At 41.1% G+C, this 23,841-nt stretch overlaps 1 protein-coding gene across 1 annotated transcript in view; it reads left to right on the top strand.

Moving 5' to 3' along the window:
- Positions 1-19,903, top strand: part of LOC107993065 (inactive tyrosine-protein kinase 7-like) — a 57,587-nt gene extending 37,684 nt beyond the window's left edge. The window contains exons 3-9 of the mRNA XM_062087366.1: positions 8,582-8,705; positions 9,137-9,570; positions 9,649-9,945; positions 10,111-10,677; positions 10,791-11,066; positions 11,164-11,349; positions 11,440-19,903. Coding sequence (XP_061943350.1) covers positions 8,582-8,705; positions 9,137-9,570; positions 9,649-9,945; positions 10,111-10,677; positions 10,791-11,066; positions 11,164-11,349; positions 11,440-12,500 — 2,945 coding nt within the window. The 3' untranslated portion in view covers positions 12,501-19,903. The remainder of the gene's footprint in view (positions 1-8,581; positions 8,706-9,136; positions 9,571-9,648; positions 9,946-10,110; positions 10,678-10,790; positions 11,067-11,163; positions 11,350-11,439) is intronic.
- The last annotated feature ends 3,938 nt before the right edge of the window (positions 19,904-23,841 follow it).

Below are 23,841 nucleotides of genomic sequence, written 5' to 3'. Positions count from 1 at the left end.
CTTTAAGAATCGTCTCTCTGTTAAAATTTTTAGTGCCACCTCTTTACTCATGATATTCTCCTGTTAAAAAGTCGGAAATTTGGGCGAAAAATTTTAAGGAACTTTAAGAATTGGCTCTCTGTTAAAATTTTTAGTGCCACCTCTTTACACATCATATTCTCCTGTTAAAAAGTCGGAAATTTGGACGAAAAATTTTAAGGAACTTTAAGAATTGGCTCTCTGTTAAAATTTTTAGTGCCACCTCTTTACACATCATATTCTCCTGTTAAAAAGTCGGAAATTTGGGCGAAAGAATTTTAAGAAACTTTAAGAATTGGCTCTCTGTTAAAATTTTTAGTGCCACCTCTTTACACATCATATTCTCCTGTTAAAAAGTCGGAAATTTGGGCGAAAAATTTTAAGGAACTTTAAGATTCGTCTCTCTGTTAAAATTTTTAGTGCCACCTCTTTACACATCATATTCTCCTGTTAAAAAGTCGGAAATTTGGGCGAAAAATTTTAAGAAACTTTAAGAATCGTCTCTCTGTTAAAATTTTTAGTGCCACCTCTTTACACATGATATTCTCCTGTTAGAAAGTCGGAAATTTGGGCGAAAAATTTTAAGGAACTTTAAGAATTGGCTCTCTGTTAAAATTTTTAGTGCCACCTCTTTACACATCATATTCTCCTGTTAAAAAGTCGGAAATTTGGACGAAAAATTTTAAGGAACTTTAAGAATTGGCTCTCTGTTAAAATTTTTAGTGCCACCTCTTTACACATCATATTCTCCTGTTAAAAAGTCGGAAATTTGGGCGAAAAATTTTAAGAAACTTTAAGAATCGTCTCTCTTTTAAAATTTTTAGTGCCACCTCTTTACACATCATATTCTCCTGTTAAAAAGTCGGAAATTTGGGCGAAAAATTTTAAGAAACTTTAAGAATCGTCTCTCTGTTAAAATTTTTAGTGCCACCTCTTTACACATCATATTCTCCTGTTAAAAAGTCGGAAATTTGGGCGAAAAATTTTAAGGAACTTTAAGAATTGGCTCTCTGTTAAAATTTTTAGTGCCACCTCTTTACACATCATATTCTCCTGTTAAAAAGTCGGAAATTTGGACGAAAAATTTTAAGGAACTTTAAGAATTGGCTCTCTGTTAAAATTTTTAGTGCCACCTCTTTACACATCATATTCTCCTGTTAAAAAGTCGGAAATTTGGGCGAAAGAATTTTAAGAAACTTTAAGAATTGGCTCTCTGTTAAAATTTTTAGTGCCCCCTCTTTACACATCATATTCTCCTGTTAAAAAGTCGGAAATTTGGGCGAAAAATTTTAAGGAACTTTAAGATTCGTCTCTCTGTTAAAATTTTTAGTGCCACCTCTTTACACATCATATTCTCCTGTTAAAAAGTCGGAAATTTGGGCGAAAAATTTTAAGAAACTTTAAGAATCGTCTCTCTGTTAAAATTTTTAGTGCCACCTCTTTACACATCATATTCTCCTGTTAAAAAGTCGGAAATTTGGGCGAAAAATTTTAAGGAACTTTAAGAATTGGCTCTCTGTTAAAATTTTTAGTGCCACCTCTTTACACATCATATTCTCCTGTTAAAAAGTCGGAAATTTGGACGAAAAATTTTAAGGAACTTTAAGAATTGGCTCTCTGTTAAAATTTTTAGTGCCACCTCTTTACACATCATATTCTCCTGTTAAAAAGTCGGAAATTTGGGCGAAAAATTTTAAGGAACTTTAAGAATCGTCTCTCTGTTAAAATTTTTTAGTGCTACCTCTTTACATATCATTTTCTCCTGTTAAAATATGGGAAATTTGGGCGTAAAACTTTAAGAAATCGGTCTCTGTTAAAATTTTTTAGTGCTATCTCTTTACATATCATATTCTCCTGTTAAAATGTCCTGTTAAAATTTTTGGGCGAAAAATTTTTAAAAACTTGTTTTTTTTAAAGATTCTGAATTTCGAGTTATTTTTTGTGGAAGTTTTGTTTTTCTAAGGACACTACATTCCTCTTCTTGTAGGATTATATTCTCCTAATCATAAATCGCAAAATTGACTAAAAATTCTGGCTGGCTATCCGAAAATTTTGAATGCTGAAATTTTTGGAATAATTTTCCGTTTTACCTTTTTATGTTTTATATTCTCCAAATACATTTTCGAAATTTTAGCAAAGTATTTGCCAAATTTTTCGATTTTGTAACAGGATAATATAATCATAAAGACGGTATCACGAATAATTTTTCCAAAATTTTCCCAATTCATAATTTTGTGCCATTGACAGAGATTTTCGACTGTATTTTACGATTTTGTATTAGGATAATATAATCTTATTAGAGGTGTTATGCAGATATCCTTACGAATTCTATGTACTTACCTTTTATGCATGTTTTTATTCGTATTGACCATTAATACGTTTATTTTCAGGATCTGTGATTTTCTTTTTTTTTTCAACATTTTACTTAATTCTAAATTAGTATAATGAATTTGATGTTTTACTTACCTGTTTTATATTGATTTCTTATTGTCTTTTGTTATGGAATCCAACGTTTTTGATTAATTTTTTAAATATGTGAAGTATAATGAAGATGTTTTTTAATTAATTAATTATATTTTATATTAATTAAAATCATGAGAATAAAAGTTAAAATCGAGAATTATATTCTGTTAATAAAAAATTGTAAAATTGATTGAAAATCCTGGCTGGCTATCCGAAAATTTCAAGTCTTAGAACTCCGGAAAATATTTCTTGTGCTACTTTTTTATGTATCATATTCTCCTAATGAAAAATTGATATTTTAGGCAGTAAAATTTTTGCCCAATTTCTAACAGGAGAATATAATCATAAAGCAAGTGGCACGTGAAATTTTTCGAGGATTTTCATAACTCAAAATTTTGTGCCTTTGGCAGAAATTTTCGATTGTATTTTACAATTTTTTTATTAAGATAATATAATAGTCGAAGAGCGATATGCAAAAATTTTTTCGAATTCAATATTCTTATTTTTTATACTATTTAATTTGATTCCATATTATATATCCATATTATATATTTTAGTCTTATATAGTCTTTTAGTCTTTTTTAAATTATTTTCTCTAATTTAGATACACTTACCTTTGTTATATACTTACTTCTTTTTTTCTGTTTACTTCTTTCAGAAAATATTACCTAAAACTAAAAATCATTAAATAATTTATTTATAAGAAATCATAAATTGCATTAATATATCAAAAATACGTATGATTTTATCAAGAATTTAAATATTTTGATTCCGTGCATCCATCTAAGAAATAGTAATTATATGCCCTTTTTAAAACTATCTAATTTTAGAAACAAATTTTAACATAATATAAAAGAAAAGGATAATATAATAAATCAAAATTATAATGTTATATTTAATATTAAAGATATCCAATATTTAAAAAATATATAAATATATAAATATATATATATTGCTTATACAAACTTTATATTACTATATAACGTGATTACATAATATTCATTTAAAAATAGAATTCGTTTTTTGATATAATATAAATATCCTTCCTTTATTATTACTCTTTTGTTTTTTTCTTAGAAAGATGGAAGGATTGATCGCTCTTATGCTAAGCAATCTTTCATCAGGAAAGAAAAACTAAACTTTCTTCGCTACAATGTAACAATATCGTTAACGAAGAGAAGAAAAAAGATTTCGATTTATCTCGTAAACGCAACAACACGTTTCCAGTAATTTGGCAACGCCCGGCCACAGACTGACTGAAACTACTGTGTCCTGTCTGGGTGGTCCGTGTCGTAACGCGTACAATTCCCCCGAAAGATTACACGCATCTGTCGACGTGTTCTCGATCCGTTCCCGATCTCCCCTCGGAAAAAGAAATATCGCGTTACATCCGACACAGGCGGGGCTCGTTAAGGCCCCTCGTTTTATTCTTCGAATATTGGCCTCCTTCAATTTTTTTAATTATTTTCATCGTACATACAACCGCGCGCATACATATACTGCGAGCGAAGTTAGAGAATGAATAAACTTAGCGTCGCGCTAATATATCCAGGATAAAGTTTAGAGTTTAATTTAAATTGAAATAACACAAAAAGCTATCTCGTTCACGTAATCACATAAAGTCGCAAAGGATTAAATACATATCGACATTTTTATCTAGTTCAATTACAATTAATAAGCGATGATAAATAATGATATTTGATAAATTGGTACAATGATTGAGCCAGAGAATATAAGAAATATCAGAGAATACAATAATATATATATATATACATATATTTAAAATTTTATTATTTTGTGAATCCTTACATATCCTTAAATTTATTTACATATATTTATAATATATACATTTCCTTCCATCCTTCCTACAAATCGAATCCAACAAAATGCACTCGATTCGAGGAAATCCTTCTATGCAGGCGTGGCAGGTCGAAATCCACGTTACTCGTGAGAAAGGAGTAGAATCCTTGTGAGAAAGGAAGTGGCGTGCGGTCGGGCATCATTCAGATGCTTGGAGCCAAGGTTGCCTGCGCAGAGGTCGGCTTCTTCAAGTATGTAGTTACTGTACCTACAGAATTCTCGCGACGCACGCGCGTCTTCCACCGATGTTTACACCAAAGTTAATCCCGACTGCGTGGATGCCGGTGAAGCTGACAGGGAGCGTCGTGGGGCGGTTGGATGGTGTACACGATGATAATAATAAACGTTCCTCTCTCTCTCTCCTTCTCTCTTCCCCCACCCTTTCTCTCTCTCTCTCTCTTCCAGCGACCGCTGCCCTTCGCCTTTCTCGCTTCGGCTTTCCTTTTCTTCGTCTTTTCTTCTCCCGCTCTCACTTAGCGCGCGCGCACGGCGGCCTCTTTGATCTCTCGCTTCGTTTGTGCATTTAAACACGGCTTTCCGAGTAGCGCGGCCGACGAGGATACCGGGGGAAAACCCGGTAATATCGAAGAGAAAGAGAGAAACGTCGATGCGCCGAAAAAAGAGAGTTGAGAGTGGGAAGGAGGCAGAGGGGAGAGTGGAAAGAGAGAGAGAGATCTCGTGGGGACCTCAGAGACGTAAAGTGAGTTTCGCGATTACAAACGAGCCCTCCTTATACCCCTCCCCTCCTTTTTTTCACCGACCATCTTCTCCCAACTCTTCCCCTTTCTTCTTCACGGTCATCCCTTCCCTGATTTTTCCTTTTCTTTTTTTTCTTCTTCTTCTTCTTCCTCCTTTGTCGCTCTTTATTGTCGCATTGTGCGCCGAGGACGGCCGCCAGCCCTCGAAAATATTCCTTCTCCTTCTCCTCCTCGAGGAGGATAACTCCTCGAGATTTAATGCTCCTTAATGGACTCAATGCGGGAGAAGAGCCGCCGCGCGGGCATTTTAACGCGGCCCTTTAATCCGCTCGCGCGCACCCAAGGCCCTGCAACGGGAGAAAAGGGGTGAGGAATTACGAGTCGAGCATCGCGGACCGTCTCTCTCCTGCGGGGAGACGGGGTTGGTCTCCTCCCGACCTCTGTGCATTCTCTCTCGCCCGTTCACTTTTCATTTTCACCCCTCCGAACCGTTCGAATCGAAGCGTCTCGTTCACTTTCCCTAAAATATACAACTAAAAAGTGAGAAAAAAGGAAAGGAAAGGAGAAAAGAAGAAACATTCGTATCGAAGGAGGATTGAAAGGAGATATATGTACTCGCGCATTGGCGGAAAGGATTAATTCGCAAAGTAATCATCCACGTCTAGCGGTACACGTGTCTCGAGTCATTTCCGCGAAAAATTATTTTGCTGGAAAAGCTAACAGCTCTCTCGATTAAAAAAAAAGAAAAAAAGAAAAAGAGAAAAGAAAAAAAAAGGACGAGCCTCGAGGAGGAGGAGGCTGGAGGAGGATCGTCGTGGGTATAAAAAGTAAAAAAGATTGGACAGGCTACGAGGGGCCCAGTCGGCTGTTAATAATACCACCTCGGGGATGCGAGGAGAGTAGTCGGATTTTCCATTTCACGGCTAACCAACCATCCATGCGAGGCAAATTCCCATTCCCGCCACTTTTTTCTCTCTCTCTCTCTCTCTCTCTCTCTCTCTCTCTTTTTTCGGCAACTTGAGCGACTATATCGTTTCATAATCTGCCGCGAATCGATTCGACGTTTCTCGAGATTTCGATTTCGAAATCGGAGGAATTCGGAGGCGCGCGAAAAATCGATCGCATCGGATCCGACTTTAATGACTTTTCCCGTGGTAGGCGGCGATTTTCCGGATCGGGGGACAGGTAATTTTGTAATGCAAAAACCCGGATCGATGGTGACAGGTTTATATCCGTGGAATCCGCGCTCGTCACTCTCACCCAATCCGTAATGGAATGAAACGGGGAGGCGTTGTCGAGGCAATTAAACGGATTGCCTTCAAAACATCGGCATCGCGTGACCATCGCGGATTTTATCGATTATTGGATCGATGGACTGTTTCGAATTAGCTCGCGGGAAGAAGTGAGAAAAATTCGATCCGGAGAACGGAAGCTGGAAATTACGGTTTCCGGTTTCCGCGACACCGATCGATCGCGAAGGATAACTAGTTCAAATTAACGGAGGAAGCCTTATCTTCCTGGCGGTCTCCGGTAAACTGTCCGTAAGTTAACCTCCAGACATCTGTCTCGAGTTTCCTTTCCAGGGATCAACTCGTCATTGGCCCCCTTCTCCCTTCCTTGACTCGTCTGCGGTTTCCATCTCATAAATCTGTATTCTTTGCTGGAAAAGATGTTTACTTACTGAACATTACAGGAATTAAAAGTATCAAATTTTCAATCCGCGATAAACTTATCGTTAATTGAAAACTATTTTTGTTCCCATCGTGTATTGATTAATAATTGGTAATCAACAGAAAGTAGAGAAAGTATTTAATGTATTAGTTAGTGTAAAATTTTTCGTCTTTTTTTTTAAATATCATGTCGTAAAACATTTGAATAACGAAAAACTAGAAACTGTTACAATAAATAAATTTATGGAGAGTATTATGGAGAGGATATTTAAATAAAGACTTGTACGAATATTTTTCACATATATTCACTCGTAATCGTACGATATATTCTTGGCCATAAGAAAATTAAAATAGCACGAGAAATATAATTTACGATTTACGAATATATACGATTATATTCACCTTGTCGGAAGCCATGTTGTTCGTATTCGCATCCTCGTTTCTCGAAAATGGTTCGAGAAATGTCCTGGGTTCACGTACGAGGCGTGCGTCGCATAAATCGCGCGAAATAACCCACGAAACTCGTACGTTCGATGGAAACCACGAGTCGTGGCGGAACGAGAACGTGGCCGAGAATACGAGAACGGGCTTGTTCCATTCCCTTTACCGAAGACAAGAGAAGAAGCGTGTATCGGCAAGAGAAGAAGGCGGCGGTGGAAAGCGCGATTACGGAACCGGCGGGCGAAATTCCAGAACGAGGAAAGAGCAGTCGTAGGACAATGGAAGGGAAAGCAATTCCCAACCGTGCTGGACCAAGCTGGAAGGAGAGGAATGAGAGGAAGGGGGAAGGAAAGGGAGCCAGAGGGAGGGTGGAAGTCAGCTCTCTGGGAATGTCAGCTCCGATTCCTCCTTCCTTTTTGCTCCAAACGGATTCAAGAGCGAGCGTGTAACCTACCGCTCCAGCTCGATGCGCACAAACCCCTCCCCCACCTCCTCGGATTTTAATCGAATCGAATAAAACGAGTCCGATCGAATCCATCCGCGTCTCTTTCCTCTTCGAATCGTTGTTTTTCCCTCCCTCCCCTTACCTTTTTTGCCCCGTACCTTCGTTCGATCCGTCCCGTTCGTATCCGCGACAGGACTTGTCCTCCAGACGACGAGGACGAGGACGACGACGACGACGACGAGGAGAAGGACTCGGTCCTCGAAGAAAAAAGGAAAGGGGACGGATAAGAAAAAGAAGAAGAAGAAGGAGAAGGAGAAGAAAAGAGTTCCTCCTCCTCCTCCTCCTCCCTCTTCGACATCGACTTTCGGCGATGTCCTCTGGTTTGCGCGGAACAAACGCTTCGAGCCGTCCTCCTCTTTTTTTCTTAATTTACCCAGACTTTGTTGAAAGACGTCGGCAAATAACTTCACTCGCGTTTTAAGGATTCATGAACCACCGAGAGGAGGCTTGCCTTTCTCGCTACGACGTTTTCTTTTTTTTCCCTTTTTTCTTTTATTTTTTTCAAGGAAAGGGCGCACTTACTCGATACCCTTTTTTTCCCTTTCTCTCCTCTCTGCTTCTCGTCCCCCGCTTTTTGTGCTCCGCAAACGATCTTGCTCTTGAAAATGATTCTTCCCGATCCATGAACTGAGATGCCGCCGGCTCTTCACCATGCCGCTGGTCCATCGCTGTTTACCACCGCTCGAGCTTTCGCCGGGAGCCCCTTTTCCGCTCCTCCTTTCCGCGAAGAGAGGAGGAGGAGGAGGAGGAGGAGGAGGAAGGTCGATACAAACCGCGTAGGAAGGAATCGGTCGCCCCCCTAAAAGTATTTGCCGATATCGAATGAAATTTGCATGCGTAAAACGAGGAAGAAAACGCGGCGGTCGGCGTTGGAAACGGTTAAATTATTCGGCCCCTGATCGATTCGCGCACAATTTCTGTTTCAGGGATCAGCGAGGCGAGCGTGCAACTCCAGCAGCCCAAGCTACCCTCGGCGATCCGCGTGGGAGGCGAGATTGAACTTCGATGTCACGTCGACGGCTCCGGGGACATCAAGTACGAGTGGTTCAGGTTCGTTACATAACTTGCACGTTTATTTAACCGTGCCGCCATCGCGGAAATAACAGCCTTGATAATACGCGAAGCGAGGCTCGGGAGGGCAAACCAACTCCTCTCCACTGAACTTCAATCTCGCGTCGCGTAACTGACACCCGTCGTTTACGCAACTACCCTTGAATTATCAAGCGACATTTTCCTTTCACCCTCTCTCTCTCTCTCTCTCTTCCTCTCTTCGCCCTTCGCTAGCCTGCGCCCTTGCGAGTTTGCAACCCTTCCCCTCTCGCGTCGACATCTCGACGAGATTTCTCTCCCAACTCCTCTCCCGTTCCACCGATGAAAAAATCCATCCATCCGCTCCACAAACTTTGGCTCTTTCTTCGTCCTTCGATTCCCTCCTGGGGAGGCGGCTTCGTTGATCCGCGGGTGAATTTATTCGTTCGCAGAAACCGCGAGCCGGTGGCGAGGAGCGATCGGATCGAGATCAAGAAGAAGAAGCTGCACGTGCACCGAGCCGTGGCCGAGGACAGCGGTATGTACAACTGCCTGGCGAAGAACGACGCCGGATCCTCTCCAAAAATGGAAAGTTTCCCTCTGATCGTCTCGAGCAACGAGACCGCCTCGGTCAAGGTCGTTCCAAGGGACCTGATCGCGAAGAGGGGCGAGCCTGCCGTTCTCCACTGCGTGTTCGAGGATGCTGACTCCGTGCAGTGGTTCTTCAAGGACATGGGGCCGCTCGAGACCGACGACGAGAGGACCGTGTTCGAGAATGGCACGTTGGTCATACGATCCGCCGAGCACAGAGACCAAGGATTCTATTCCTGTCACGGCGATCGGGGAGAGAGCACCATCAGCTACACGGTCGATCTTCAAATAGCTTGTAAGGGATAGTTTCGATCGAATTATCGACGAATGTGTGTAAGTAAACGGAATCGTGGAAAATAATCGTGTGTCTCAGATTTGATGAACCTTTCCGCGGCCTCGTTCGAACCCCTGTTGTCGAGCCAAGTGGCCGTGGTTGGCGAGGAGCAGGAGTTGCAAGTCAGCTGTTTGGAACCATCCGGTCTCCCGCCTCCGAGAGTCTATTGGAGGGACCCCAAGGGACACATTATAAGCGACTCAGGCCCTGTGCGCGTTCAGGATAACACGCTTATCGTCGCCAAGGCGAGGATAGGCGAGGATGACGGCAATTACACTTGCGTAGCCGAGAATATGGCCGGGGAGACCGATATTTCCGCTCAAGTAGTCATTTCCAGTAAGAATATCTTACGTTGTAATATCGTATTGGATGAAAATTTCTAATTTCTTCTTGTTTTTTTTCTCTTTTCTTATTGGAAAAATATACATTATTCGTAAGATACGAAACTCGAGACGAGTGAGATGACATGTAAAGTCTTATGATAATCGTTCCTTTCTTCAGCTCCGCCGACGTTGACAAGCTCGCCGGAGAATCTAAGCGTGATGGAAGGAGATTCCGTGACGATGACATGCTCCTATTCCGGCATGGACGCGCCTGTGACCCACGTTCGTTGGCTGAAAGACGGGGAGCCTCTGAAAGAGAGCGGCGGGCCGACGAGGCACCGGGTAACCGATCACCACGGCAACGTGACCCTGCACTTGAAGAGCGCCGACCTGTCCGACAAGGGCAGCTACACGTGCGAGATAACCACGAAAGGCTTCCCGTCGATATTTTCGGAACGAGCCAGCCTCACCGTCGAGGAGAAGCTCAAGTTCTCCCCGCAACCGGTGGACAAGCGGCTGGAGCTTGGCTCGACGGCCAAAGTGCCTTGCAAGTCTCAGGGCGCCACTAATCCCACGGTGAAGTGGATCAAGGAGGGGTCAGGCGAAGAATTCCCCAAGCACGTGCAAGATATCAATGGAACTCTTCATTTCAATGGAGTTCTCGAGGAGGACAAGGGTCGGTACACGTGCATAGCCAGCAATGCCCAAGGATCGATCAACCACACGATCACTATCGACGTAGTCAGTAAGTGTCTCTATCCCCTCTCTGTCTCCTCTCTCTCTCTCTCTTTCTCTACTCCTCTTCTGGATCTTCCAGCCCGGATCTATCGATATCGATCGTTGCTCGATTCGTTCCAGTTGCGCCAAAGTTTACCATCCAACCGCAAAATCCGACGGAGGCGATCGAGGGATACCCGGTGATGTTGCACTGCGCGGCGGAAGGTGATCCCAAACCGACCATCCAATGGGACAGGGACTCTCGAATGAACAATCTGAATAATTCCCGATTCGAGGTGCTCGGGAATGGAAGTTTGTACATAAAGGAAGTGTACATGAGCGACGAGGGAAAGTACGGATGCACGGCCGGCAATAGCGGCGGTTTGAAGAGGGAAGAAGTTCAGTTGAACGTGAAAGGTAAGTTCACTCTCCAGCCTCGATTTTCCAGAAGGATTATGTTCTCTCGGGGATACGTGTGTGGAGATATATTGGTCGAACGATCTGTCTTCCACAGCCGGCGACACGTACAGATTCGACATGGATTTGGAAGTGGGTGACAACGGTTCTATGATGACGAAGACGATCACGATCACCTTGAGCGCGGCCGCCGCCTATATGGTGTTGGTCGTGGGCCTAATGCTGTACTGTCGTTACCGACGCCGTCGCAGGAAGCAGCAGTACCTCCAAGAGCAGGCAGAAGGTATCTATCTCCTCCGATCGCTGAACGAAACCGTTTCAGACCTCGCGCCGTTGTAAGTGAAAATAATCCGATGTATTCATGATCGCGCAGAAAAACTGGAGAACGGAGAGGTCCAGGAGGAACAGACCGAGCTGAAAGAGACCAGCTCCAGCAAGATGAACTCGACGGCCAATAAGAAAAAGGAGAATCGCGACTCTTCCCACAATAAGAGCGACGGGGCGGACACGGCCCAGAGTCAGAGCAGCAACCAGTCGAAGAAGTCCAAGTCGAATTACGACAAGATCGCCGTGTCCCGCAGCAATTTGAAAGAATTGAAGCCGCTTGGCAGGGGCGAATTCGGCGAGGTGTACTCGACCAAGTATCAAGTGGACGGCGACAAAGAGAGCTTGGTGATGGTGAAGAGTTTGATCAACACGAAGGACGAGATCGCCCTCCAAGAGTTCAAACGTCACCTGGATCTTCTCCACAAGTTGAACCACGAGAACGTGGTGAAACTGATCGGTCTGTGCCGCGAGGAGGAGCCGGACTACATGATCCTCGAGTACACCGATTGGGGCGACCTGAAGCAATTCCTGATCGCCTCGCGCAAGGACAGCACCTCGAGCCCCACGCACGAGTCGAAGCCACCTCGGGCGCCCCAACTCTCCGTCGCGCAGATCCTCTCCCTGTCCAATCAGGCGGCGAAAGGGTTGAAGCATCTAGCGGACACCCGCCTCGTCCACAAGGACATAGCGGCCCGAAATTGTCTGATCGCTAGCAACCTGACCATCAAAATCTCGTTGCCGTGCATGACCAAAGAACCGTATCAGCAGGAATACACCAAGCACCGAAACCAAGTGATCCCATTGAGATGGCTGCCCTACGAGGCGGTCTACGAGGACGAGTATTCGACCAAGAGCGACGTGTACTCGTTCTCTTGCCTCGTCTGGGAGATGTTCCATCAGGGTGAGTTGCCGTTCAACAAGATGAACGACGAATCGGTGTTGGCCGCGCTGAAAGCTCAAACCCTCGCGTGGAAGCCTCACAAAGCGGCGCCGCCCTCTTTGCAAGAACTTCAAGCTCAATGTTGGGCCAACGACCCAAGGGAGAGACCGACTTTCGACGAGGTCGTCTCGAAAATAGGTGAAATTGTCGTCGACAGTTGCCTCTAGATTTGATCGACGACGCCACGAGGCTCTAAATCCAAGGATACCGCGACAGGGATAATAATCGCGCGGATCCATTTCACCGATCTCGCGGATCGACCATCTTTCCGCCCGATCATTACTTGTGTCCGCGGTATTCTCTCGCGTCCATTAGGTCGGTAAGGATATATAATTTATTTCTCACAAAAGGAAAAAAGAAAAGAAAAGAAAGGGGGGGGGGGGAGAAAGAAAGAAAGAGAAAGAGAAAAGGATCCGCTCCAATGACTGCCAACGTCAGGATTTAATTAAGGATACGTACGATCCAGTACACGCTACAAATATTATACGACTACTAATAACGCAATATTTAGTATTCAAATATCAGTGTAAACGATAGTTATATCGATCACAGCACATCGAATATTCGTAAGATTATTGCTACTACTATTGTCGTTTTTCTCATCGACACGAAAATCGCAAGCTATGAAGTGTGAATGCATCTTTAACAAGAAAGTACCACGACCATATCAACGTTGAACGAATGACGACGATTTTTATATCCCGCCTAATTCACCCTTCTTATACACAACAATTGTATTCCCGTTAAGATCTAAGGCTTAAGGATTATTTATAGCGTACACTCGGCGTCTGTGTGAGAGAGACACGTACACAATATATAAATATTATACATATAACGTGCGCGTAACAGGGGATAAGATGATTAGGTGAGCAATGTTACTCGCGTATATATCCGTATTCTTGAATATCGAACTCGGTGTTTCGAGTGGGCTGGAATCGGGGCGTGCACGGGTCATCTTGTGTGTCTATCGCGCGAAACGACAAGAAAAGGGAAATAGAGAGGAACTCGATGTCGACTCGAACAAAGATAAAAGAATAAAACGGCCTTGTACATACCGTGTAAGCTTAAGTTTGTTCGTTAAGTAACAATCGCGAGATTCGAGTTTTTCATTTTTCATATATATATGGAGAGAGAGAGAGAGAGAGAGAGAGAGAGAGAGAGAGAGAGAGAGAGAGAGAAAGGAAGAGAGAAAGAGAGATAGAGAGATAGATACTTAAAAGAGGATCGCAACGCTACCGTTCTCATTGCTTCTTATTTCATTTTCTCCGATGGGGAAATCTTTGTGTGCTTATCGATATTAAATAGGAACGAATAAGATGACTTTACGTCGGGTCACGTCGAAAAATTCTAAGATCAAGGATCAAGAATCTGACTGCCTTTCTCGAGAACATATCGAAAAAAATTTGCGTCATTTTTGAATACGCATCGCGAAATTCGTGCCAACAAAATTCGACTCGTTTCGTTTCTTTTCCATTTTTTTTCTTTCGTTGAACAATCGATCTTTCCGTTCCGAAGATTTGATTTTCGACACCCGAACTCGAACAATTTTATTACCCGTTCTCAGTCTCTGTTTTCTCGATATCTCAATTCCCGAATTCGGGAAGGAACGAACGATTCGAAAGGATTACAAAGAACCACGAACCGCGCGAGCAAGTTTTCTTCTTTTACAGGATAAATAAAGGAATTATAGATCACGGTTTCACAATTCAAAGAAATTCGAATATTCGACCGCGTTAGGGTGAGGATACATTCGAGAGAGTAGAAATCACTCTCGAGGGTATTTCTTTCGAGTGGACATCGGTGTTGAGAGTCGAATTCTCGATGCTAAATGTTTAATGTTGGACAGTGGAAATTACTCTCGAACGATCCATTCTCGATGCAGTGTACATCCAATTGTAAAGAAACTATCCCCCGAGAATTTTATTTATTCTCAGGTGTATCCGTGTCCTTAGATATATGTGCTATTTCGGATACGATACTATGATGATTATCATAATAATAATAATAATAATAATAATAATAATAATAATAATAATAATAATAATAATTCGCGCAAAAGATCGCGTGTAAATACGATGTACAGAGCTGCCTGTCTTAAATTTTGTAACATCGAGAATAATGTACCGACCTCTTCGATTCATCTATCGATACTGGCTCGAGATACGAGAGAGAGAGAGAGAACGAAAGAGAGAATGAAAGAGAGAGAGAGAGAGAAAGAGAGAATATTGATCAGTATTCGAATTATCCTCAGCTCTGTATACGTGTCACGCAATATAAAGTATATTATGTATTATATACGCATATAGATGTACGAGACAGTAAGATAAACACTGCCAATGAATAATCACTGTAATGTTAAACGTTCACATAATCATAGCGAATACGATCATTCCCTAATTTAATGCACCCTCGTCGCATCGAAGATATTTGTATGTAGGAAAAGGGGAGGGGGGAAGGAGAAGGGGGCTGTTTTTCCCCGTGCCTACGTAAATCATAATTTTGCAAGGGCGTCTCGAACATTGTCGTCGATTTTTTTATATTTTTACATATTTTCATCTCGCACGCTCTTTTTCACTATATAGATTCTCAAATTTAAATCGGGATTACATTGTATTTTTTGTTATATTTTGCGACATACCTTTGAAGTGTATACGTTTATAGTTATAAATATTTCATTTGAACAAAAATTCGCATAGCATTTTCACAAATTGAATTCTGAAATTAAGATTCTTCTCTAACCAGGGAAATTTTCTTAAAATTTTCTTTTGTTCGGAAATTCCATCCTCGAAATAAAAATCATTTCCTTCTAGAGTGTGCTCTTTGGAATCTTCTAACGTTTGAAGTCCGCTGTGTCGGGGGATAAAATTTGTCGGGAAAAATTACGAATTTCATCACTTTTTCCCCTCTTAATATGTAATACAACAGAAGCCTTTTCGATCTCGAATCACGAAATAATTGGACGAAAGAAATCGATCGATCAGCGACAACGTTCGCGATTGCGCTCGCAAAGCGTCCGGCCTGAATTTTCAAATGCTTCCTAAATGTTCGCAGTATACGCCAAGAAATATTCTTGTAAAATATAAACAAAAGTACGTTAGGAACATACCTTGCAGCAACTTGACTGGCGGTTCGTAATCGTTGCAAGGCCAATTAGTCGAGTTATCACGGATCTAACTGATGCTGATATCATTCGCCGATCTCGAATTTCCCGGTCGTCGACCCGTCGACATTTCTCGTCGTCTCTCGAGAAAATTCGTTCTGTGAATGTTTCTCCCTTTTCTACAATTTGTAACGGGAACACGCCTAAATATACACACGGAAATTTTCTCGTTATCAATTCAATTCGTAAGTAAGATATAAATATTGCGCAATTTAAGTTTTTCCAGGACTCGTGTCTTCACTTCGTGATTTCGGACGTGATTTTCGGTTTACGATAAGACGAGCTATTGACGTGGTTGACACACCGTCACCGAACAAACGCTGCGCCAGTAATTTTTAACGAAGCGACCTAATTACGTCTAATGTCTAGTCATACTCGGTGAGAAAAGCGTAAGCGAGCAGCGAACTCAAGATCCATTTTTACACGACGTTTTTCATATCCCTAGGCGTTTTGTAATCGATTTCTTTTTTACAATATTTTGTAAATATTTGTACTTTTTTATCTACATCGTACTTACGAATCTTTGAAATAGTATATGCTACGATTAAATAAAGGTGGATAAAAATGGAAATTCTCTGTGTGCGTTCGTTCATTTCATTCTACATAGTTCACAAAAGTTTGAAATCAATGATTTGTATTGTTCGAGTCGAATAATTTTTAAAAAGAATTAAAATTTTCTTAATTTGCAAAATTTCTTTTTTTTTTCCTTAACGATTTCAGACTTTTGCGTAGCGTACCTACCTTTCTTACCTTTCTACGCAAAATTCCTTGATCCCATTTTTGATACAAGAATCGACGAAGAGAGGGAATTGACGAAAAGAAGAAGAAGAAGAAGACGCCGCTGTTTTATTACCTAATCAAATTTATTTTTACTTAATATTTCGTGGTACAGTCTATGTCTATTATGATATATAAAATAACGTAGTCGTCGAATGTAAATGGGTAAAACGAAAGAACGTTTCGTAACGCTGACTGAACAAGCGCCCGGAAAATAAAATCGAGTCAGAGGCAGTCGTACTGTGTGATTATTCAATACTTTATGTATATTTATATTTATATATTTATATATATATTTCGTATATGTATAGGAAATCAACGTGTATACGAAGAGAAAACCGATAAACGCAGTTTGACGCGAAGAGTATGTTTAGTAATATTTATATATTTATATATAAAGTCTAATGAATTACTTAATCCGTTACTTAGTACTTAATTCATTAATATAGTAGCAGCCTCACTCTCTAAATAGTACTAAATATAATAATGGTATAATGCGGTAATTATCGTTAATATAGATTATTAACATTATAAATAATCATCGTCAGAATCGTATAATAAACAATAGTACAAGGTGTTTTTTGTGATTTTAGTGTTTTTTTTTTCTTCTTTAAATGTTATCATATAGTAATAATCACAATAGCGTATTCTGAAAAATAGATCAGGGTCCCGTGGGCAGAGAGCGGAGTACCTCGTTATATATATATAACCAAGCTACGATTCTTTCTTTCCATCTTTCTTTCAAACCTGATTAAGCCTCGAGTGGCTCGAGCGTAGAGAGCTTTTGTCCACGATTCGAATATGCCATCCCCGCCCTCGATCGATTCGCGAATAGTATACGGTCAAGTGGATATCCCGGAATACCGATCGATCATCGAAACCCAACGACGAAGCTTTATTTATTCCCTATCCCCCTTTCAACGCGATAGCAGTGATAACAGTAACGGTGCTGTCGTCGTCAACGTCACTCGTGTTAATCGTGAATAATCGTAATAGTCAACGATACATCGCATCTTTATAATACGTCATATATTGTTCATTACGCGAGACCGAGATTCGTTGAATGAAAAAGAAAAAAAAAATTCTTCTCTCTCGTTTTTTCACGTATTTGTTTTTTTCGAGCATCGAACGGTACAGGGATTCCTTTTCTGCGACCAATCTTTTTGGAAATTCGGATTTGGAGAAGGAAAAAAAATAGGTCGGAACGTCGAAGAATCGTCGACGGGCGGGGAAAAGTCGGTCGAAAACGGGGATGGAAACCTTGATCGTTTGAACTTCCAGCGATTGATACGGATAGTCGTTGCGATTGCGTATTCGTCTTCGATCAAAATTGTTTAGAAGAGAAAAAATAGAAAAGTCTCGTATCCGATGGTCGATATACCACGCGCTTATTTCATCCGATTCCCGACATTTCGTTCCTCGCTCACGCACTCTTTCCCCAACAACTTGATTCTCTTCCGCCTCTCCCTCTTGTCCGCCTCTCTTGTTTTCGCTTTTTAATCGCGTCTCTGCCGCTCTGCCTAGGGAACCCACTATAACAGGGCACTATGAACAGCAGTCTGCTGGCTAAGTGACTTTCCGAATCTACAATCGCTCCTCTTCATTTTCTCTCCCTCGCTCGCCACCCTCTTATTCTTCTCTCTCATTCTCTCATTCGCTCGCTCTCTCTTTCTCTCTCACTTCCTCTCCACATTCCTCTCTTTCTCTCGCAATAACCCACCTTCTCTCTCTTCCATTCCTCCGCGCTCCTCCCGCTCCATCTTTCCCGCCTCGGCTCGTCTTCGCTCCTTCCTTCCTTCCCACAGATTCATTTTCCCTTTTTCCCGCTTTTCTTCCGCCACGAATGCCTCGCTTTCTTCTTTCTCTTAATAGCGAACTATGTCAGGCATAACAGACGCAATACGGTAATGGAAACGAATCCCTCTTTCCCTCGCGTTTTCATTCATCCTCGTTATACCTACGCCTACTGGGAAGAATTCTCGTCTCGAGGAAAGGAAGTGTCGCAACTACGACGACCGCCGTCTTTAGCAATCGTCGCTCGACGACGAACGACATTCACAAGGAAATCGATCCTTCTCATTCATAAATTAAAATCGTTTCTGCCAATTATGTTATATTTTTATATAAATACGTCAATCGTTGTTGGAAGATGGCGAAATCGAGCCGAAACCATCATCCCTTTCTATTCTTTCCCCCAACATCCGTCTATCCGGAATCCACAAAAGCACTCGTTGCCAGCATGCTTCTCCTATTTCAGCATTCACACTACGTGTCAGCCGATAGTAAATCACTACTGTACCTTTTTTTCGCGTTATGATATTTTTTTTTTTACTTTACTTTTTTTAATTATTATTATTATTATTATTATTATTATTATTATTTTTTGTTCGTTAATATTAGACGTGCCGTGTCTCTATCGTCAAACCTACTGCGAAAAAAACTACTTTTACCACTCTTCCCTTTCTTTCATTTCTCTCGTTCGCGATCTCTCGACCAATCTCTCCCTCTCATTCTATCATCTTTCATTCTCTCGGTCTCGCATATCGATCTCTCTCTCTCGTTTTCAATTCACTCCGTAATCCTCAATATTTCACCGCGTTACATAATCATCTCCTGCGTTTATAAAGAGTATTATATAATATCATTCTCGTGTCGTTACAATATAATTATCGGCAATAATATACCTTCGGTATTAATGCAATATCGTTATTATTAGTATTATTAATATTATTATTAATTATTATTCATTCCCCCGGTACTGTACTCTTTTAAAAATCGATCCGACCACCCGCGAACTTTTCATCCCACCACCCAAGGTGGGATCCCAATGGTCCCGGGTGGTCGCGTGAACAAATGGAATTTTTATCGCGCTATCGAAACGTTGCGCCAAAAATTTTCACTTCTCCTTTCTCTTCTCATTCTTTCAACAAAATTCCACGCGTACAAAACCACTGGCGTACAAAACTCACACACGCATCCCCATTCTCTCCCCCTCTCGATCATGTTCTCGAATGGTGTTCTCACTAATAAATAACTGCGAGCCGCACGATCGTGCGCGATAATAATTAAGTCAAAGGCCCCCTCCCGTATCCACTTTCTACCCCATATTCGTGTGACTCTTGCCACGCAAAATTTTACCCCAGTCAGTCAATTAGAAAGACAATTACGTTTTCCATTCAAATTTTTCGTGTCCTCTGGACGACTGCGGTTTGTAGCCCGTTGTTTTTTTTCCCCTTTCTTTCTTTCTTTCTTTCTTTCTTTCTTTCTTTTTTCCACGGTGAAAAAATCGGGAAGAGGAGGTTCACAGACGCGAGAAGTTTGAAAAAGATTGCGACAGGAACGACTGAAAAATTATGCCGTTGGTTCCGTTCTAATTGACAATTGGATGCAACCACGCGCTGCCTAGAGGACAGAAACTCGAGATCTCGCGCGACTGCGGGGTAAATTAGGGGGGGAGGGGAGGAGAAAGAGGAGGGAAACACGAGAGGCTGATTGATCGAAACGTTATTAAGAGCCAGCCCGGGCGAGGGCAAAATTTCTACGAATTAACGAATATTTTTCTTCTTCTTTTTTTTTTCTTTTTTCTCCTTTTTTACAAACGCCTCTCCGAAGGATCGCAACGACGTACAAAGGCCTCGAATCGATCAATCGACCCAACAACGTTTTTGCCCTCGAACAACAATGGTTGAATCGCGTTTACGCGTCGACGAAACACGCGGCAGAGTCACTTCGTTTAACAGTCGCGTTATTTTTTTTTCTTTTTTTTTTTTTTTTACAATAGCCGTTCTAAATAGAAACTCGACTCCCTCTGTCTTCAACCCCTTTCACTCTCTTTTTTTCTCTCGCTCTTTCCTCTTTTCCTCTCACACCACACTCGACGAATCGCACGATCTCGCGAAATATTTGTTGCGAAGGGATAGCAGGGCTCTCCTCTCTCCCTTCCCCTCCCTTCCTCGAGAATGTCGCGCGACGCGCCATCCCCTGGCCGAATTTCTCTCTCTCTCTCTCTCTCTCTCTCTCTCTCTCTCTCTCTCTCTCTCGCTCTCCCTATCTTTCTCTCTCTTGCTCTCCCTCTCTTTCTCTCTCTATCAGTTACAAGTAAAAAATAGCGTAAACGGCACTGTATTAGGAAGAAGCAAAATACGTGTTACGTTCTCGTTACGTTTATCGTTGATAAATACTATTAGTGTTCATTTTGTTTCGCCCTTTAAAAATTCTCTGGTAAATCGCGATCGCGTTTATTACTTTAGTTAACAGTATTGATTATTACTTGGTAGTTAATCGGTAATTATTAATTAGCGTTTACATGCGGTAATTAGTGCTCGCTCGTGTATCAGTACGCGTAAACGAGAGCCCGTTTGCAATTTCATTTCATTTTTTTATTCCTTTTTCTTTCTCTTCTCTTCTTTCCTTTTACTCGAAGGGGGATTTTTCGGGGTAAGCATTTTTGGTACCGGGCTCTCGTTCTCATGCTCTCTCAAACTCTTTCTCAAACTCTTTCTCTACTTCACGCACGCTTCTTCTCTCGCTCTCTCTTGCGCTTTTCCTTTCTCTCTTATTCTCTCGTTTACTTTTTCTCTGGGAAAATCAAAAGGAAACGGAAGAAGAGAAATTAAAAAAGAAGAATGTCGTGTATATGCAGACTATGTATACGTGGTTATATACGCACTCGTTCTCTCTCTCGTTCACTCTCTCTCTCTCTTGCTCGCTCTCTCACTCCTTCTAACTCTTTCTAACTCTTCGTCTCGATTCTCGCATTCTCCTTTTTTTCTTTTTTTTCTTTTTTTCTTTTTTTCTTTTTTCTTTCTTGCTTCTCACTTAACTTTACAAAGCACGAAAAAAAGGGGAGGGCTGGTCGCTCCGTGGACATTCGCCTCGATCGATCTTCCAAGAGGGGGTGCGCGAATGTTAAACTCGACGTTCGCCTCGAGTCGAGGGATTATTTTAACTCGGCTCTAGAAATATCGACGAAGTGGGGAGGGGATCGATGCCGATCGATGAATGATCACGAAGCGGCTGAGCTGACCCTTTTCTGCGAGTGGCTCAACGCTAGTAGTTAAATTTCATAACGTTAGGTACTAATGTATTTTCTCTCTCTCTCTCTCTCTCTCTCTCTCTCTCTCTCTCTTTCATCCCTCATTCCATTCTCTCGGCTCTCGTTAATCCGGTTTCTTAATCTTCCTCATTCTCATTTCGAGCCACTTACAATTCGTACAACTTCGCCTATCATGTAAAACTATGACGTCTAAAATGTTCGAATTAACACTAGATCCTCGATATAGTAATCAGATCGGATAAATTAATAGTCGTTAATAACCGTGTATGTATCCAACTAGGCTAGACTTCGACGGAAAAATATATTTATAAAAAGTTATAATATTAATATACGTTTCAAGCGTTCTATATATATATATATATTTTATTTATATTTATATTTATATTTATATTTATTTATATTTATATATATATTTATATATATATATATATATATATATATATATACCGTTCGCTAATCCTCTACTTACGTCTAAGCTTTCATCATCAAAACTCTTGTCTCTCATACATGCTGCGATCATCTAATCGGAGGTGTTTCCCCTCAAACGGGGAAAACTCCGTATGTTTAACTAATTTTTTTTTTCTCCATTTATAATCGTAATAACTGGCTAAACTTTTCACGATCAAGCACACGCGCATTCTCTCGTCATCTATCTTTCTCCTTTTTTTTCTTTATCTTTCAACTCCTTATTCTTTCTTTCTCCTTATTCTTTCGTTTCTCTTTTTCGCTCTCCCGTTAAAAACACTACCGTTTAAAATAATCGAGGGAAAAAAAAACGAAAGAAAAAAGGAAGGAAGAATAAAAAAAAAAAAAAAAGGTTAACTTATCGAGCGATTGAAATAAAATAATGCATGAAACTCGATAACTCAAATTTGTCCCAAATTTTCTCGTTTCTCCGTGTAATAATAATTTCCAGTTTCTTAACGAAAAGATTCGGTTAATCGAAAAAGATTAGGGAAAAAAAAAAAAGAAAAGAAAAAGAAAAAAGGAAAAAGAAAAATTCGTCCACGCAACTAACAATCATCGCGAATCAAATCTTCCTTTTCTGTTTCTTTTTTTCTTTCTTTTTTTTTTTCTTTTTTGTTTCTTGGATGGAATCCGTTCCTTATTGGCTTAAACAACACGAACGCGCGAGCTCCTTTGAACACGTTTAACGCGAATCTCTGTAAACGTCTCCCCCTCCCCATTTTTGTCCCTTTTTAACTCTTATTAGAAGTATCAACGTTCGATTATAATATCGTTAAGATTATCATAAAAATTCTGATTTTTCTCTCTTTCATCATCTCTCTCTCTCTCTCTCTCTCTCTTCTCCCCCCTCCCTCCCTCTCTTCGATTATCCCTGCCATCATCCTCTTATTGTTCCAACAATAATGCTGCTCCACTTCGATAATCCTCGTCCCCGAAAAAAAAAAAGAAAATATCTCTTCAAACGCGAAATCGTTACAACAAGCTTTCTATCCTCTCGCATCCTTTCATGCATTACTTGATTCCAACTCGTGATGCGCGATCTTTCTCCCTTTTTATTATATACACTTTCACTTCCGTTCCAAGCCACGATTTCTATGTTCGCTCGATCATCAATCGTTCATCTTTCGCGAGCGAAATTCCTCTCCTACCATTCCTTCTCCCTTCCTTCACCCCTCCCTTCGCTGGGATGCAAATAAGAAGGAAACACGAGCGATAATACAGCGAGAAAAATGCGATTTAAAACGAATGGCATCGATCAGGATTTCGTAGTCTCGCGATACACACGAGCAACAACAACGCGGAATAAACCAACCAATCATCGCGATTCGTTAATAAAACGGAATCAGGAACGGAATGGCGAATGAACGATAGGTTGAAAAGAAAGGTGAAAGAGGATCTATCTCTTGTTCTCGACGCTATTCTACGCATCCGATTTTTGTGCGAGGGGCCAGCAATCCCTTAACGATTATTATTATTATTATTATGTTTTTAATTTTTTTTTTCTTTCTCTTTTTCTTTTTGTGCGCCTCTATACATTCATCAATCATCATCGCAACGACCAACGGTGCCCTAGTATAAGTAATATCTTTGGTATCGTGCCTGAGTCTTCCATTCGTAAGAAGGATCACTAAGGGATTTTTTTTTTCCTCCTTTTTCTTTAATAGAACCTTAATCGGATAAAACGCGCGAATTCGTTTTTTTATACTTCTACTTTTTTTCTTTTTTTTTTCTCTTTTTTCTCTCTCTCTCTCTCTCTCTTTAGTATCATCGTATCAAACTTAGAAAACGTCCATTCCTCTCCGACAAAGTGAAAACAAGCCGATTAAAAATACTCTACCTACACCGGAGGTACAATTAGATATTTTGCAACGACGAGAAGTGTCGGATCGATAAATACATGGCAGCATCGAAACGCGCATTTGCGTCTGTGCGCGCGCGCGCGCGTGTGTGTGTGTGATTGTGTGTATAATAACGTGTGTGCGGTAACGTGTGTATAAATCGAGTCTCCCCTTTTTTTTTCCTTGTCAACCTTTTTTCGTTTCACGCG

Source organism: Apis cerana, linkage group LG1 (genome assembly GCF_029169275.1).
Source record: "Apis cerana isolate GH-2021 linkage group LG1, AcerK_1.0, whole genome shotgun sequence".
NCBI classification, from domain to species: Eukaryota; Metazoa; Arthropoda; class Insecta; order Hymenoptera; family Apidae; genus Apis; species Apis cerana.
Note: the sequence above shows the minus strand (reverse complement) of the source record. Positions and strands in the feature narration are given on the sequence as shown.